Source organism: Stigmatopora nigra, unplaced genomic scaffold (genome assembly GCF_051989575.1).
Source record: "Stigmatopora nigra isolate UIUO_SnigA unplaced genomic scaffold, RoL_Snig_1.1 HiC_scaffold_26, whole genome shotgun sequence".
Lineage (NCBI taxonomy): Eukaryota > Metazoa > Chordata > Actinopteri > Syngnathiformes > Syngnathidae > Stigmatopora > Stigmatopora nigra.
In genome coordinates, this window is record NW_027551605.1 from 695156 (window position 1) to 708692 (window position 13537).

General features: G+C 39.1%; 1 protein-coding gene and 1 long non-coding RNA gene across 2 annotated transcripts; one reads left to right on the top strand and one right to left on the bottom strand.

The window, feature by feature from the left end:
• Positions 1 to 1738: 1738 nt before the first annotated feature.
• Positions 1739 to 3814, bottom strand: LOC144192462 (uncharacterized). The gene is made up of 3 exons (XR_013325132.1): positions 3523 to 3814; positions 3323 to 3439; positions 1739 to 2444 (listed from the first exon to the last, which is right to left on the bottom strand). It is a non-coding gene; the product is annotated as an uncharacterized LOC144192462 (long non-coding RNA).
• A 1021-nt stretch (positions 3815 to 4835) lies between these two features.
• Positions 4836 to 9357, top strand: prep (prolyl endopeptidase). The gene is made up of 14 exons (XM_077711589.1): positions 4836 to 5016; positions 5225 to 5299; positions 5491 to 5624; positions 5691 to 5821; positions 5889 to 6098; positions 6309 to 6430; positions 6507 to 6612; positions 6700 to 6891; positions 6970 to 7167; positions 7342 to 7445; positions 7518 to 7749; positions 7828 to 7959; positions 8040 to 8196; positions 8693 to 9357. The coding sequence occupies exons 1-14, from the start codon at positions 4975 to 4977 to the stop codon at positions 8985 to 8987; spliced, it is 2130 nt and encodes a 709-aa protein (XP_077567715.1). The 5' UTR covers positions 4836 to 4974; the 3' UTR covers positions 8988 to 9357.
• Positions 9358 to 13537: the final 4180 nt, after the last annotated feature.

Below are 13537 nucleotides of genomic sequence, written 5' to 3' on the forward strand. Positions count from 1 at the left end.
ACATACACACGAATGCACGCACGCACACACAGTTTTAAATCTTGCCAACACCACCCACAGAGACAAGGCAAAAACATAGTGTCATAGTCCAAAAGTGAAACCTCTGTTAATGAGAGACAATGTCCAATAAAGATTTTGAGTACTTACATACTTTAATTGGCATCTATTTAAATCAATCATTCATCATCTCCAAGTTTGACTTACATCTGCCATTGACAAATTTATTTACTGTAGCTTGCCTTCCATTGAGACCAAATTAGTTTGTTGTTGGCTTTATTATTTATGAGCTGCTATGCTCATTGTTCTTCACTAAGACATTTAAAATAATGCAATAATCAGAGTTTGATGAATTATTTGCTGTGAAAAGTGAATTATGGCTATTCTACATAAGAATATTATGAAATGTGTCCAGGACTTAAAAATTATAATGATAAATTCGATTCAAATTGCATTTTTCATAATACTAAAAGATGGCTGACAGTAATACAGTAAAAACTAACATTTAAAATGAAAAACAATGATAAAAAATCCATGAAGATGCAAATTCATGCAGTTTAGGGCAGAAAGTTGCAAGGACTATTTAAAGCTGAATCGAGCAAATTCCCTTATTTTTTTTATTTTATATGGGAGTTAAATGTATTATTTTGACTTGATAGAGACTGAGATGTAAGGTCAAAAACACTGTAAAGTGTACAAAATTGGTGCATGGGCCTCAGTTTGCGCCACTATACTGTAGATAATAGCACGCCACATGGCTTCTTCCTGCAGACGGTTGTTTTTAAAGAGTTGGCGTGTGGCACTGTCATTTGTGGTTGAGCAAGAGTACAAGGGGAGAACAATGCAGTATGATTCAAGGCTTTACTGTTGGAATGGCGTGTGTTGTAAAAGGGGGAACTTTGAAGGCGCCCAGTGACAACACAGATGACATCACCAGGTGCCGCTGTGTCTGTCTGTGACACTTTTACACAATCACGTAGCGCAGACGTGCACTCTCCCTCTTCTCTCGGGAGCAGTCAGACGGCACTGCCCTCCACCTGTCTCCATGTCTTACCTGCCCTAGTCATTAACAGGGTCCTGGAGCCCCACTGTAAGTGCACATGTCAACAGCAAAATTACAGGGCGCACCTCGCCACACATATTTGTTTTGCCTTTAAAAGGGTAATATCCGTCTGCACGCAAGGCTTTATTCTCATTCTGCTCGCCGTCCAGTCCACCTTGTGATGTTCAAACGCATAAGAAAAGGGATGATGGACATATTGAAGAATATCAGGGGTCTTGTTTTGGGTCCTCATAGCTAAAGTGATTGTATATAAGTGGGAAATGTATAGGAAAATTATTGATTCATTATTGTTTAGGCTATTTTGCAAAGCCTTGTTAGACTTCCTAATGCTAATATTGAAGAAAATTTGAATAAAATATGGCAAAAGCATTTTTTGGAGGGGTGGTAAAACACTCTTTGTTCTCTATATATATATTTTAGTAAGGTAGTTCCTTGATTTATGGACCCATCTCATATTTTTTAGTTACATAACAGATCAAGGCAATACCTGTTATGTTCACAATAGTAAAACAGAAAGAAAATGTGACTTGTTACTCTTAACTATCGATATTACATTTCTATACATTCCCAAACTAACACAGAATGCCCTCAATGACAGTTTTTGCGTGGGCAGCCCGGCTGGTTTGTCGAGTAGGAAAGAATTGTACCCGAGTTGGAGATACAAATCACTCAGACGGCCATTGTCTTGCTCTTTTATTTCCAACCATGACGTAAATTGTTTCATTCCAACGTTTTAATGCAAGTGTAAATATCAATGATGCATTTGGCCCACACCTGTAAGTAAACATTCTATTTTGGAATGATGATATCTTTCAGCAGGCTGACTTTGAGTAACACGAGCACTATCTGACTTCCTTTCAACATTATCAGCACAAACAATGACAAACTTCCCTTCTACTCTGACTAATTGGCAGGTTCATCTTGTCGCTCTTGTAATGTTTTTTTTTTTTTTTTTTTAGTTCCGGCTGACTGAAATGACATTTACTGTTCCATCATTTTAACAACTTTTGGAGGCTATAAACATAACACAAAAACCAACCAATCAAGTCAGTCTAAATAAGTATTGCTGGTTAATCTAACTATTAATAGGTCAGGATCTAATTTTACCTCATAAGATCAAACATGTGCTGCTTATCAAAGCACACAATTGTGCTTTCGTTATTCTACCATTTCCTGTGGACATCCGATGGGGTGTGGGACAGGCCAGACTGACCGCATCACAAACAAACTTGACAGGACAGAAAGGAGACTATTGCACTGGGCCTTCTTTGGTGGCTAATGACAGCCGAATGCGGCAAACAGGCAGGAAGCCCTCCTCTGTGATTTCCACTTTTAAAAGCATCTTGAAGCATTGTTGTGTCGCCTTGGCATCCCCCTCAGACAACTGTTATTAGGATGAATGTTATTTTTGTCAGTCCTGTATGACTGACGCAAATATAGTGCAATACTTCTTTTTCAACGGCATATATTCATTCATTTCAATAGATATTAAAGTAATATGTACGTATTAGCAAATAGTTTTAACATGTTTTTTAGAAGTTTGGTGGAGGTTTTACAATTTTTAGAGCTGATTTTATGCACTAAAAGTTGTTATTTTAATTCTGTGTTTACTACACATGCCCTCAGTGACTACCTAGTCTTAAATATTGCTCGTTTAAGATAGATCACTGTTTGGTTTGTATTTTCATGTATTTCCTCTAAATCCTCAGAAAACATTACATACTGATGACACACATGTTGAACAAGATCCAAGGTAGTCTATTGTATTGGGTATGTATCCGGATACATACCCAATACAATAGACTACTTTGGATCTTGTTCAATATGTTTGTGTCATCAGTATGTAATGTTCATGAGTTGTTTTTTGCACGTAAACATTGGATTTTTGATTGAACATAGAATACTGATTCAAATATAGCTCATGCTCAATGGTACTATTTTAGATGTAATTTCCTTTTGCATGTGTCTTTGCAATTTCCTTTTCCTTTTGGCTCTGTATCTGTTCTCACGACCCTTTCGATTCTACCTACCAACAAGTGGCTACACAAAACATATAAAGCAATCAGGAAAGGCATCTGATTTAATTTGTTGTCCTATGTTGCTAAAATTATTACATAACTCCATTCATATTTACCATGATGTTAATTTTTATATTAATAGTGAATTTTTAGTTTTTTTTGCAAAATTTCACATATTTCAAGTGCAGTTTTTCAGTCAGTTAACAGATGCAAGTTAGTAGTAAACTCGTGGTGACCCCCTCACCCGTAACACAACAGGTGGTTGTCCTTCTTCATCCGCTACTACTTAGTCAGGTGCTTCCTCCGGTCGCCAGGCGTAGGGGGGTGCCGGGGTGGTCCCATCATTGTTGACTCCAGTTAACTGCATAAAAAACAGGGAAAGAGGAGCTTTAATTCCTACGCCTCCAGCTTATGTCAAAAGACGCGTAAATACACCCCACTTACTCACTGAATGAGAATAAAAGGTCAATTTTTCAACGCAAACACACTCATTCAAACTGTCAGTGATTGTCTCCCCCTAGTTAGAGGACAATGGTTCCCGTGAACCATATCCGACAGAGGCGGACAGGAAAACATCCTCTTTGCATAGTGGGGTATTCCTGATTTTGAGTAGGGCAAGAAGAATGGAAATGGGAGGGTCATTCTATGGCCCAAAAACACACATCTTCAAGTATTCCCATGAATAACCCCCTAACCAGAAGAAATAAATGTCTATAGGATTTTTCTGCTTAGGAATAAGAAGAGAAACATGTCTACTGCTCACTTGTCATATTTCAACAAGTCTTTTTATCCACTTTCGCTTTGCATATTTCAATACAAATTCCGACTAACATTTTTTTCATAAAAACAAGATAAATCTGAAAGTAAGAAGTGTGTACGGAATGTGCCACAAGACATCGGACTGTCTGATCAGTCGTGGTATCCCAGCAATGTGCTTTCTTTTCAATGCCGAGACACTACTGCGTCTATGGAACCTGTTTCCGAGTTCTTATCGACATAACTTCGAAGAAGCCAATGAGGCGCAGTGTAGCGTATTGAAACTGTCACTTATATGTCGCCGACAACAATATAGCCCACCTCTAGAAATGAGTCACTATAATTTTAGTGGCGAGAGCTCAACCAACTGTTTCCTTGAGGCTACCATTTTTATGTCACATCATTTTGCCTTATCTACTCACTATCGGTCTGGTGGAAGAATAGGCGCCAGTGATAATTATAGCTAAATCAAGATTGATTGATCAAGTCAGGCGAGGAAGGAAGGGACGGAAGGGAGGGGAGGGGCGGTGGAGATGAGCAAAAAGAAAGAGGAGTGAGAGGTGGAGGTCTCTCCTTGTCTGTCATGTAGATAAGAGTTGATGATGGAGATTCCCAGTGGACTCGCAATGCCTTTAGCTAGAGGTGTAAAGGTCAGCATTTACGACTGCACTCTTTATGTTGCATGGCCTAAACTAAATTAGTTCAAGCTATGTACTTGGGATTTTCACTCAAATTATATTTTAAAAAGTCTGACAAGTTTTATACTTAAAAAAATATTCCAGCACAAAATACAATTTATGGTTTGTTTGTGTATATTTATATTAATTCAGACACTTCTTCTTTTAATAATTATAGATACTTTTATATCTCATTTGGTTATTCATTTGTTTTGAATTTTGACAGCATTGGCCTCATTGTGACTTGCATTACCTTTTTATCACCGCCAGACGGCACTGTAACTTTCATTCACACTCAAGCAGACTGAACGTCACTTCTTGATAGTTCTCATTCGTGGGTGGAAAGCACATTGAAGGGAAACGATTTAGGAAGAAGAATTTGAACCTTGTCATACTACTCTCCTGACGGATCTTGGCACAACTTTTTTTCCCTTCACGCGATCTCCCGAAACTAAAGCTCAGAATGGCATTTCAGTACCCCGCTGCTTACCGCGACGATGCAGTTGTAAGTAATGCACTGTTAACCAAGCGATCGAATTCATTGAAAGCAGTGGCCTCTTTTGTTAGCTCTCCTATTAGCTTAGCTGGGTTAGCCAAGCGCCCCAATTGACAGCTTCTGCATTTCCGGATGAATAATGATCTATTCGTAGTTCCTGCTTATGATCCTGTTTATCTTCACATTAAATTATGACGATCTGTTTATCTATCCTAAGGTGGATGATTATCATGGCTCCAAAATACCAGATCCTTACAGCTGGCTGGAAGACCCTGACAGTGAAAAGACTCAGGTATATATATAGGTTATTACTATGTAGATATTTGGAGGAGATCATCTGAATAACATCCATGGATAATATAGTGCATCTATTGTTGTTGGTCCAAGTTGAACTGTTGTTAGATTATGCATGGATTGATCCATTCAGTTAAGTTGATCCTTAAAAAAATTAAGTAAATATAAAAATTTATTTCCCCATTTTAGGCCTTTGTCACTGCTCAGAATCAACTTACATTGCCATTTTTGGAGCGCTGCGACGTGCGGGATGTATTCAAGGAGCGTATGACTGAGCTGTACGACTATCCTAAATATAGCTGTCCATTTAGAAGGGGAAACAGGTAAAACAAGGCCGAATCAATGTCAGCCGAATTGTTGTTTTGATGCTCATCCATCTCCTCCTGCAGGTACTTTCACTTCTACAACACTGGTCTCCAGAATCAAAGTGTGATGTACGTACAGGAGAGCCTGGATGCAGAACCTGCTGTCTTTTTGGATCCAAACACATTTTCTGATGATGGAACAGTTGCATTACGAGGTACTGACTGAGACATACATTGAAAAGTATAACATTTATTGATGGATGTTACCTTATCTCCTCTAAGGCTACGCATTCTCAGAAGATGGAGAGTATCTGGCGTACGGCACGAGCGCCAGCGGTTCAGACTGGGTGGAAATGCACTTTTTGCGGGTGGAAGGCGCGGTGCTTCTGGAAGACCGTCTGAAACGAGTTAAATTTAGCTGCATGTCATGGACACATGATGGAAAAGGACTTTTCTACAATTCTTACCCTGAGCAAGAGGGCAAGAGTGATGGTAAGATTATTCCAAATTATCTTACAGTTTTCAAATATATAAATAATACAGTATTCAATTTATGTTAAACTTCCCACATCAACGCAAATGCAGTTAATGTTTCCCAATTCCATATACATAGGTTTTGCTAGTTATTTCCACAATGTAATTGTATTTATAGTACAGCATGAACAAAAGTATGGTCTAAAAAATTTTGTTTTGTTTTTTTAGGCACTGAAACTTCTACTAACTTGGACCAGAAGCTATACTTCCACGTTTTGGGAACACCACAGTCTAAGGATGTGCTCTGTGCAGAATTTCCCGATCACCCCAAATGGATGAGTGGAGCTGAGGTTATTTCACACCACCTAAATAAGATTAAACTTTTTTTTTGTTTTTGTTTCTGTCATTAATATTGGAACTCTGCAGGTTTCAGATGATGGCCGCTATGTCCTGCTGTCCATCAGGGAAGGCTGCGATCCTGTCAACAGATTGTGGTATTGTGACCTCAAGAAAACCTCTCAGGGAATTACAGGCATGTGTCAACTACTGTCATCTTTATTTTGCTTTAGTTTATCAGTATTCTTTTTAACCTCCATTTGCTGCATGTTTGTGACTGCAGGACTTTTGCCATGGGTCAAACTTATCGACAACTTTGATGCCGAGTACGAGTATGTTACCAATGAGGGCACAGTTTTCACATTCAAGACCAATCTGGAAGCGCCACGCTATCGTCTCATCAATATCGATTTTGCATCGCCGGCTCAAAGCGAATGGGCGGAGCTCATCCCTCAGCACGATAAGGACGTCATCGGTAAGCGGATACAGCAAGTGTGAGTTCTTAAGGTGAATTGGTTTGGTAACTCGGTGCACGTTCTGTTTACTTTTACAGTATTCGCCACCTGCTCGTACTCAAGCTACCTTTTTGTGTGCTTCCTCCACGATGTGAAGAATGTCTTGAAAATGTACAATCTCAGTTCTGGGATGGAACTCAGGACCTTTCCTCTGGATGTGGGCTCTGTGGTCGGTTTCACTGGAAGGAAGCGCGACTCGGAGATCTTTTACTATTTTACCTCTTTCCTCTCGCCAGGTAAAAATTTAAGTGTGTGATTTTAAATGGAATTTTTGCTGATCACGTTCTGTCATGACCAAAGTACAAATATGCTTTGAAAAACCTTTTAATGATGGAAAAAATCAGTTCATTATTTTTAATAGGAAATCAACTATCAAAGCAGTGTTCTTATTCCACTTTTTTTTATTCCAGCTATCATTTATCACTGCGACTTAACCAAGGAGCCTCTGCAGCCCCATGTCTTCAGAGAAGTTACTGTTAAAGGCTTTGACCCATCAGACTACCAAACAACCCAGGTAACCTCCCTAATTATTATTTACCTTCCTGCCTCTTCTACATCTTCCCCATCCTAAATTGTTCTTGTCCAGGTCTTCTACGCTTCCAAGGACGGCACTCAAATCCCCATGTTCATCGTGCACAAAAAAGGCATTAAGCTGGACGGCTCTCATCCGGGCTTCCTCTACGGCTATGGCGGTTTCAACATCTCCATCACGCCGAGCTACAGCGTTTCTCGGCTCATCTTTGTACGGCACCTCGGGGGAGTCTTGGCTGTGGCCAACATCCGGGGAGGCGGGGAATATGGCGAAACCTGGCATAAAGGTGACAATTAACACCCAAAAAATGTAACATACCCGCAATATGAGTCCATTTACACACTATATTTATTCCCTTTCTTAGCTGGCATGCTGGCCAACAAGCAAAACTGCTTCACAGACTTCCAATGCGCAGCCGAGTACCTCATCAAACAGGGTTACACCTCTCCGTCCAAGCTCACAATTAACGGAGGTTCAAATGGCGGCCTCCTCGTAGGTACATGTCACCTTCAGACAACCTCATTTTCCTATTACTGCTTCCGTTCCGTCATGTATGTTTTCGCTCTCTTTTCACAGCGGCTTGTGTAAATCAACGGCCTGATTTATTTGGATGCGCAGTCGCTCAGGTCGGCGTCATGGACATGCTCAAGTTTCACAAGTTCACTATTGGCCATGCCTGGACCACCGATTTCGGCTGTTCTGAAAAGAAAGAGCAGTTTGAGTGGCTCATCAAGTAAGTCAAACAAATTGTCGCCCTCATACGTTTCATCTTGAGATTATATTATTACTTCTAGTTAAGGCCATTATATTACTACTAGAGTAAAGGTATGGCACACAAAAATCAGCAAATAAGATGAGTAATGAGTTGAGACACAATAATAACCACGATTGACTAAAAAAGTAATCTCTATTTTGCATTAGGTAATATACCCAACTAATTTATAATTAGTTGTTAAATGTCACACCAGTTTAAATGTCATATATTATTTGTAGTGATGTTTTTTTGCTGTGGTTTAAAGAAATTTGATTAGAGTTTAATTCCTATTTATAAAATGCCCAGGCTTTTCAGGTGAATTTTCAATTGAGTTTCCTTTGTTAAGCTTCTTATCCATTTATCCTTTTTATGTATTTATTTGTTGACTAATATTAGAAATGACACTATGGCTAAAGCCAATTAACAAATATTCCCTTCCCCTCATCTCTCCCCATTTATAACCCACCCCTATTAGATACTCCCCTCTCCACAACATCCGAGATCCCGAGGACAACGGGGTCCAATACCCCGCCGTCCTCTTGCTCACGGGCGACCACGACGACCGGGTAGTCCCCCTGCACTCACTAAAATACATCGCCACCCTCCAGCACGTCATGGGCCGCAACAGCAAGCAATTCAACCCCTTGTTCATCCTCGTGGACACAAAGTCGGGCCACGGGGCCGGCAAACCCACTAGCAAGGTCATCCAGGAGGTGGCCGACACCTACGCCTTCATCGCTCGCTGTCTCAAAATTTCCTGGGTCAAATAACTCAAATTTACTATCCACTTATGAGTGTGTCCCATTTTCTCCCGCCTCCACAATATAAGGACTCCACCTGCTTCCAAGTGCAGTTGCCATAACACGACAAATGGGGGCAGGGTTACCATGATCAGCCAATCAGCTGCAGTCAGGAGAGCCAAGTGGTCACTCTTCATATGGTAGATGCGCCGCCTGAATATTATTTATTACCGATATATCAACTTGCACATTTCTCACAAGGCTGCACTGTATTCCTGTGTTGCAAAGTGAGAGCATGTTTTCATTTCCCCACTAATTCACTGATTTCTACCTCTTGAAGTAGGCTTATTGTTACCATTTGAATGGGTCAAAACACAATAAATAACATTTTCTTTTTTTAGCAGTGATACATCTGTTTAGTGGTTTTTATCCCAAATTTAAATGCAGCAAGTGACTTTATCATGGAAGAAATCAACCACTGGGAACATCATTCAACTACATTTGGTCTTCAAAAAGCTTTTGGTGAGTATAGTTAGATTAATGAAACACTTATAACAAACTTTGCTAATGTTACATATACAAAAATAACAAATAAACCTCAAGAGAAACATCTTTTGTTATAAAGTACAGTTTTAAGTAACCCAAAAAGCTGTTTTTTTACCATAGATTGAAGTTCTAAAACACAAATGTCTAAAATAATAGAGCAAATCTACTTTTTAACAAATCTATGAAATAATTCATGTCTACTTAATTTACTAAAACAATTGACATCATAATAATGTACATTTTCAGCCAGGTGGTGCTCTAGAGCAAATAATTGAATTCCTTGGATACCGCAGCATCAGCACCATTTCATATATAAAATCTGGATATCATTTATATTGGTATTCTACTTCAAGTGCATCAAATTTAGTTCACAAGACGAATAAATACTACTCAGCCCTTTTGTATTTATCCATATAACATGATATTTCCATCAAGAGTTTTCACAATGTTTTTTTTCTGCAAATCAAACAATGTGGCCAATATTTAGTTGTGGTGTATCACCATGTATTTTCTCTTATATTTCCCAATGTCCTTTGAAAGAAAGGGGGCGCTACTCTCTTAATTCCACACCAGAGCACACGATTTGTAAAATTATAAACCTGGAAGTAAATAACAACAAATCCTACACGCAAAGTATTGCTTTTCGTTAATGAGAGGAAGAATGAAGCATGCTTTTAATAAAATGTGTGGGGAAAAAAGTCCATAAATCCCAGAAAAAGCAGGGGAAAAGGCGTTTTAGGTGGCATGGGGGATTTATTTTGCAGCTCATTATCTCTTAAGTGCTCCTCCTTAAGGGACTGCATCACTGTTTAATGTTTTATCAAATTTAAAGATCTGCCATAAAAACAGGCATTGCATTTTTATTGAAACCAAACCACCACTTAATAATAATCTTAACAAATGACCCTGATGAGGCAAGCCGCTGCTCATCTTATGTTCCAAAGTAACGATTAAATATTAATGCATGGAAAATGTCTTTAATTGCAGACTGCTAACATAATGCAAACAGGGCTTCATGCACTTGTATTCATTCTGCAAAAAAAGCTGCAGGGAAGATGTCGGCACCATTTCTTGCAGGTAAGACCTTTAAATGATGAATTATAAGAAATAATTCCCCAGAAAACTGCACAGATGTGTGACGGGGCTCCCCATGAGGGCGCACTCTTGCGTGTTTACATTCTGAGGTTATTTTGAGTAACCTAATCCAACACCGGAAAAACCATTATCGATAATTTAAGGGGCTCTCCTTCGTTCCAAATAATTACAACAAAAATCATTAAAAGATGGAAATCAAGTTTAAGTTAAGCGCGTAATATTAGGAGGATGGAGTACTAAATATTAAAGAGCTAAATCTGAACGAAAATGTTTTTAGAGAGACGAAAGTGGTTATTTTGTGCAGCATTATGGCCATTCCCCCACCTAAACGCCCCTTCACCGTATATGACGTCACGTTATAGTGTTTGACCATTTAATCCTGTTAAAGCCTGCCATTACTATTTAATCTTGAAGAAAGGATTTTATCTCTGTTTTGGCCAATGTTGGTGAATTTAAATAAATCTCAGATGATGCCCAAAACTGTTAAATAACTTCTTTAATATCATTTATACTCCTATAAAACTAATTTAACTAAATGTATTGATTTCAATTGCCTATATTGGGTTGTTTTGGAAGTTATTCCCTAAATATTTCAAATTTGGGGGGATTAAATGCACTGTGCTCTTGTAAACATCCAAATAAAGCGCTTGCGTGTTCTCTAAACTGAAAACATGCCAATTTTTCGTTCAATCGAATTTGTACTAAACGACAAAACCAATGTGCAAAAATGCTGTCAATCATGATGGGAAAATTGCAAGGTCAACAAAATCATGCGTTAAGTGAGTGTTCAGCATTGTAAAGGCAAATTATCAGAGTTTTATGGTAAAACCAAGAAGATAATCCCATTTCTGTCTGGGAAAATGCTCAAATCAGATTAAGAAGTGTTTGTGTGAGAGAAGGCTACCTGCTTTGCCCCCCAACACTATCTACACATTTCATGCGATAAATGTGAGTATAGGTGGAGGGTTTGGTGACTGGAATGCATGAAATAAGTGACAAAAACAACCCCCCTACTCACTTAAAAAATGAAAAGAGAGAGACGAACCCACTGAACCCCTTTGAACTGCATTGACAGCAACTCGGGGTAGAAAAGACACATTTCCTTTGGGAGGCTAGATAGGCTTGCATGTATGCATGTGGGGGTTGGGTCGGGTTAACCAGGGTGAGGGAGTCCAAAGTTGGAATAGTAGTCAAGCAGCTCAGGAATCTCCATGTGTGCTCCAATACATAGCCACTATATATATTTTATGCATTTAAATGGCATATCTGAGGGTATTGTGGAGCACTGGAACTCACCTGGAGGAACTGGCCTTGGTGCTCGTATCATAGGAATTGGGATAAACTGAGTACATTTCCTATAAGTGGCTTTTCTTAGTAGAAAATGAAATGTGATTGTTCTTAATTTGTGAGCTCTACTTTCATTTTTACATTCAGATCCACTTCTCCATATATATTAAGGAGCAATTTTAATTATAAAAATCATATGATAAATTGCATTCTTTGTTATTAGTCTGATTCACCTATAGGATTAATATTCATTTTAATAGTAATTAAAATGTATGTTGAAATTCAGCTTTGAAGTTATTTTAAGTAATGCTTATAACCAAATCAAATTTGATTGTATTAATACAAATGAACTGTCTAGATTTCAATGTCAGTGTCATAAATTAATTACGTTAATTCACAAGTCTATTTAATTCAAGTAACACTTAAATAAAAATGAATCCAAACTATTAACATTTGTAAACATTTCACATTCTGCACTATTTGCTTCAACCACCATACATACCAATGCCTTGCCTTCTAATGTTAACCTTTTATAAGGAAAATGTTTCATAGACCTGTTCCATGCTCTATGTCACATCAAGTATGAACTTCTTGATCAAATATAGCTCGCACACCTAGTTTAAGTGTCCCCTGGTGTGTGTTTAGCCACATTTGTTAGAAGGCCCACCCAAAGTCCTCTTTTAATGACGCTTTGTCGTTAGCGTGATGATGAGGATGTGATCCCATGTGACACTGGCATCCAGCCCTGTGACCCACACCGTAATCGTCTGGCCTCCTCTACAAGCATCCTCAAAAACAGGCCTGCGCGTGCACAGGGGTCGGGTCGAGCCGGGCCGGGGCCGGGGCTGGCTGGGCCACACCAGGCCGAGCCGGGGGTGGGCCTAACCAGGCTCCGGCAGGGGCCTGAGACTATGTGTGTGGGTAGTTAGCTAGGGGGGATGAACTTGTGAATTCCGGGGGTTGGGCTTTGAGGTCTTTGGTGGGTGGAGATGGGCTTGTTGTTGTTCCACTCTCCATTCCTTGCAGGCTGTCCCACCCACTTCAGCCCTCTCATTCCTCCTCACACATCTTGGGAACGTTGCACCAATTTTAGATAACAGATAAGATTGTTTTCACAATCAGACCTCGATTTTCCGCATTGTGCTCATCCAATTTCCTGATTGACTTTCTTTCTGACAAAAAAAAGATTTAAAAAAACGCAGGTTTCTTGGATCCATTTCCCTCAGGAAGAAACACATTTTAAGGAATTTTAGGTATTTAAGTATGACTAATGTCACTAAATATATAGCTCTAAGCTACCGCTCCTCAACAAGTCTTTGCAAAATAGTTTATAAATGGGTTTTTCATAATGACATGAGTTATGGCTTGAATTTAATAGGCAGCCTAAAATGTATAATTGCTTATCATAACCAGTTTAGCATTTATAGAGGCAATATTGAATAGTTATTGTGATGTGCCAGTTTGACAGGTTTCTTTGTTTTTCCCCATCAAAGTTTTGACCAAGTTTGTTTTTCTGGGGTTTCTACTCACATTCCAATGTTGTGAGTTCAGCTTTCTACTGCAGTGCCCACTAAAAATGATACGAGGAGGTGACTTGAGCACGCTGAGCGAAAACATACGAGATATTTCAGGAAGACATTTCAAGAAAAATA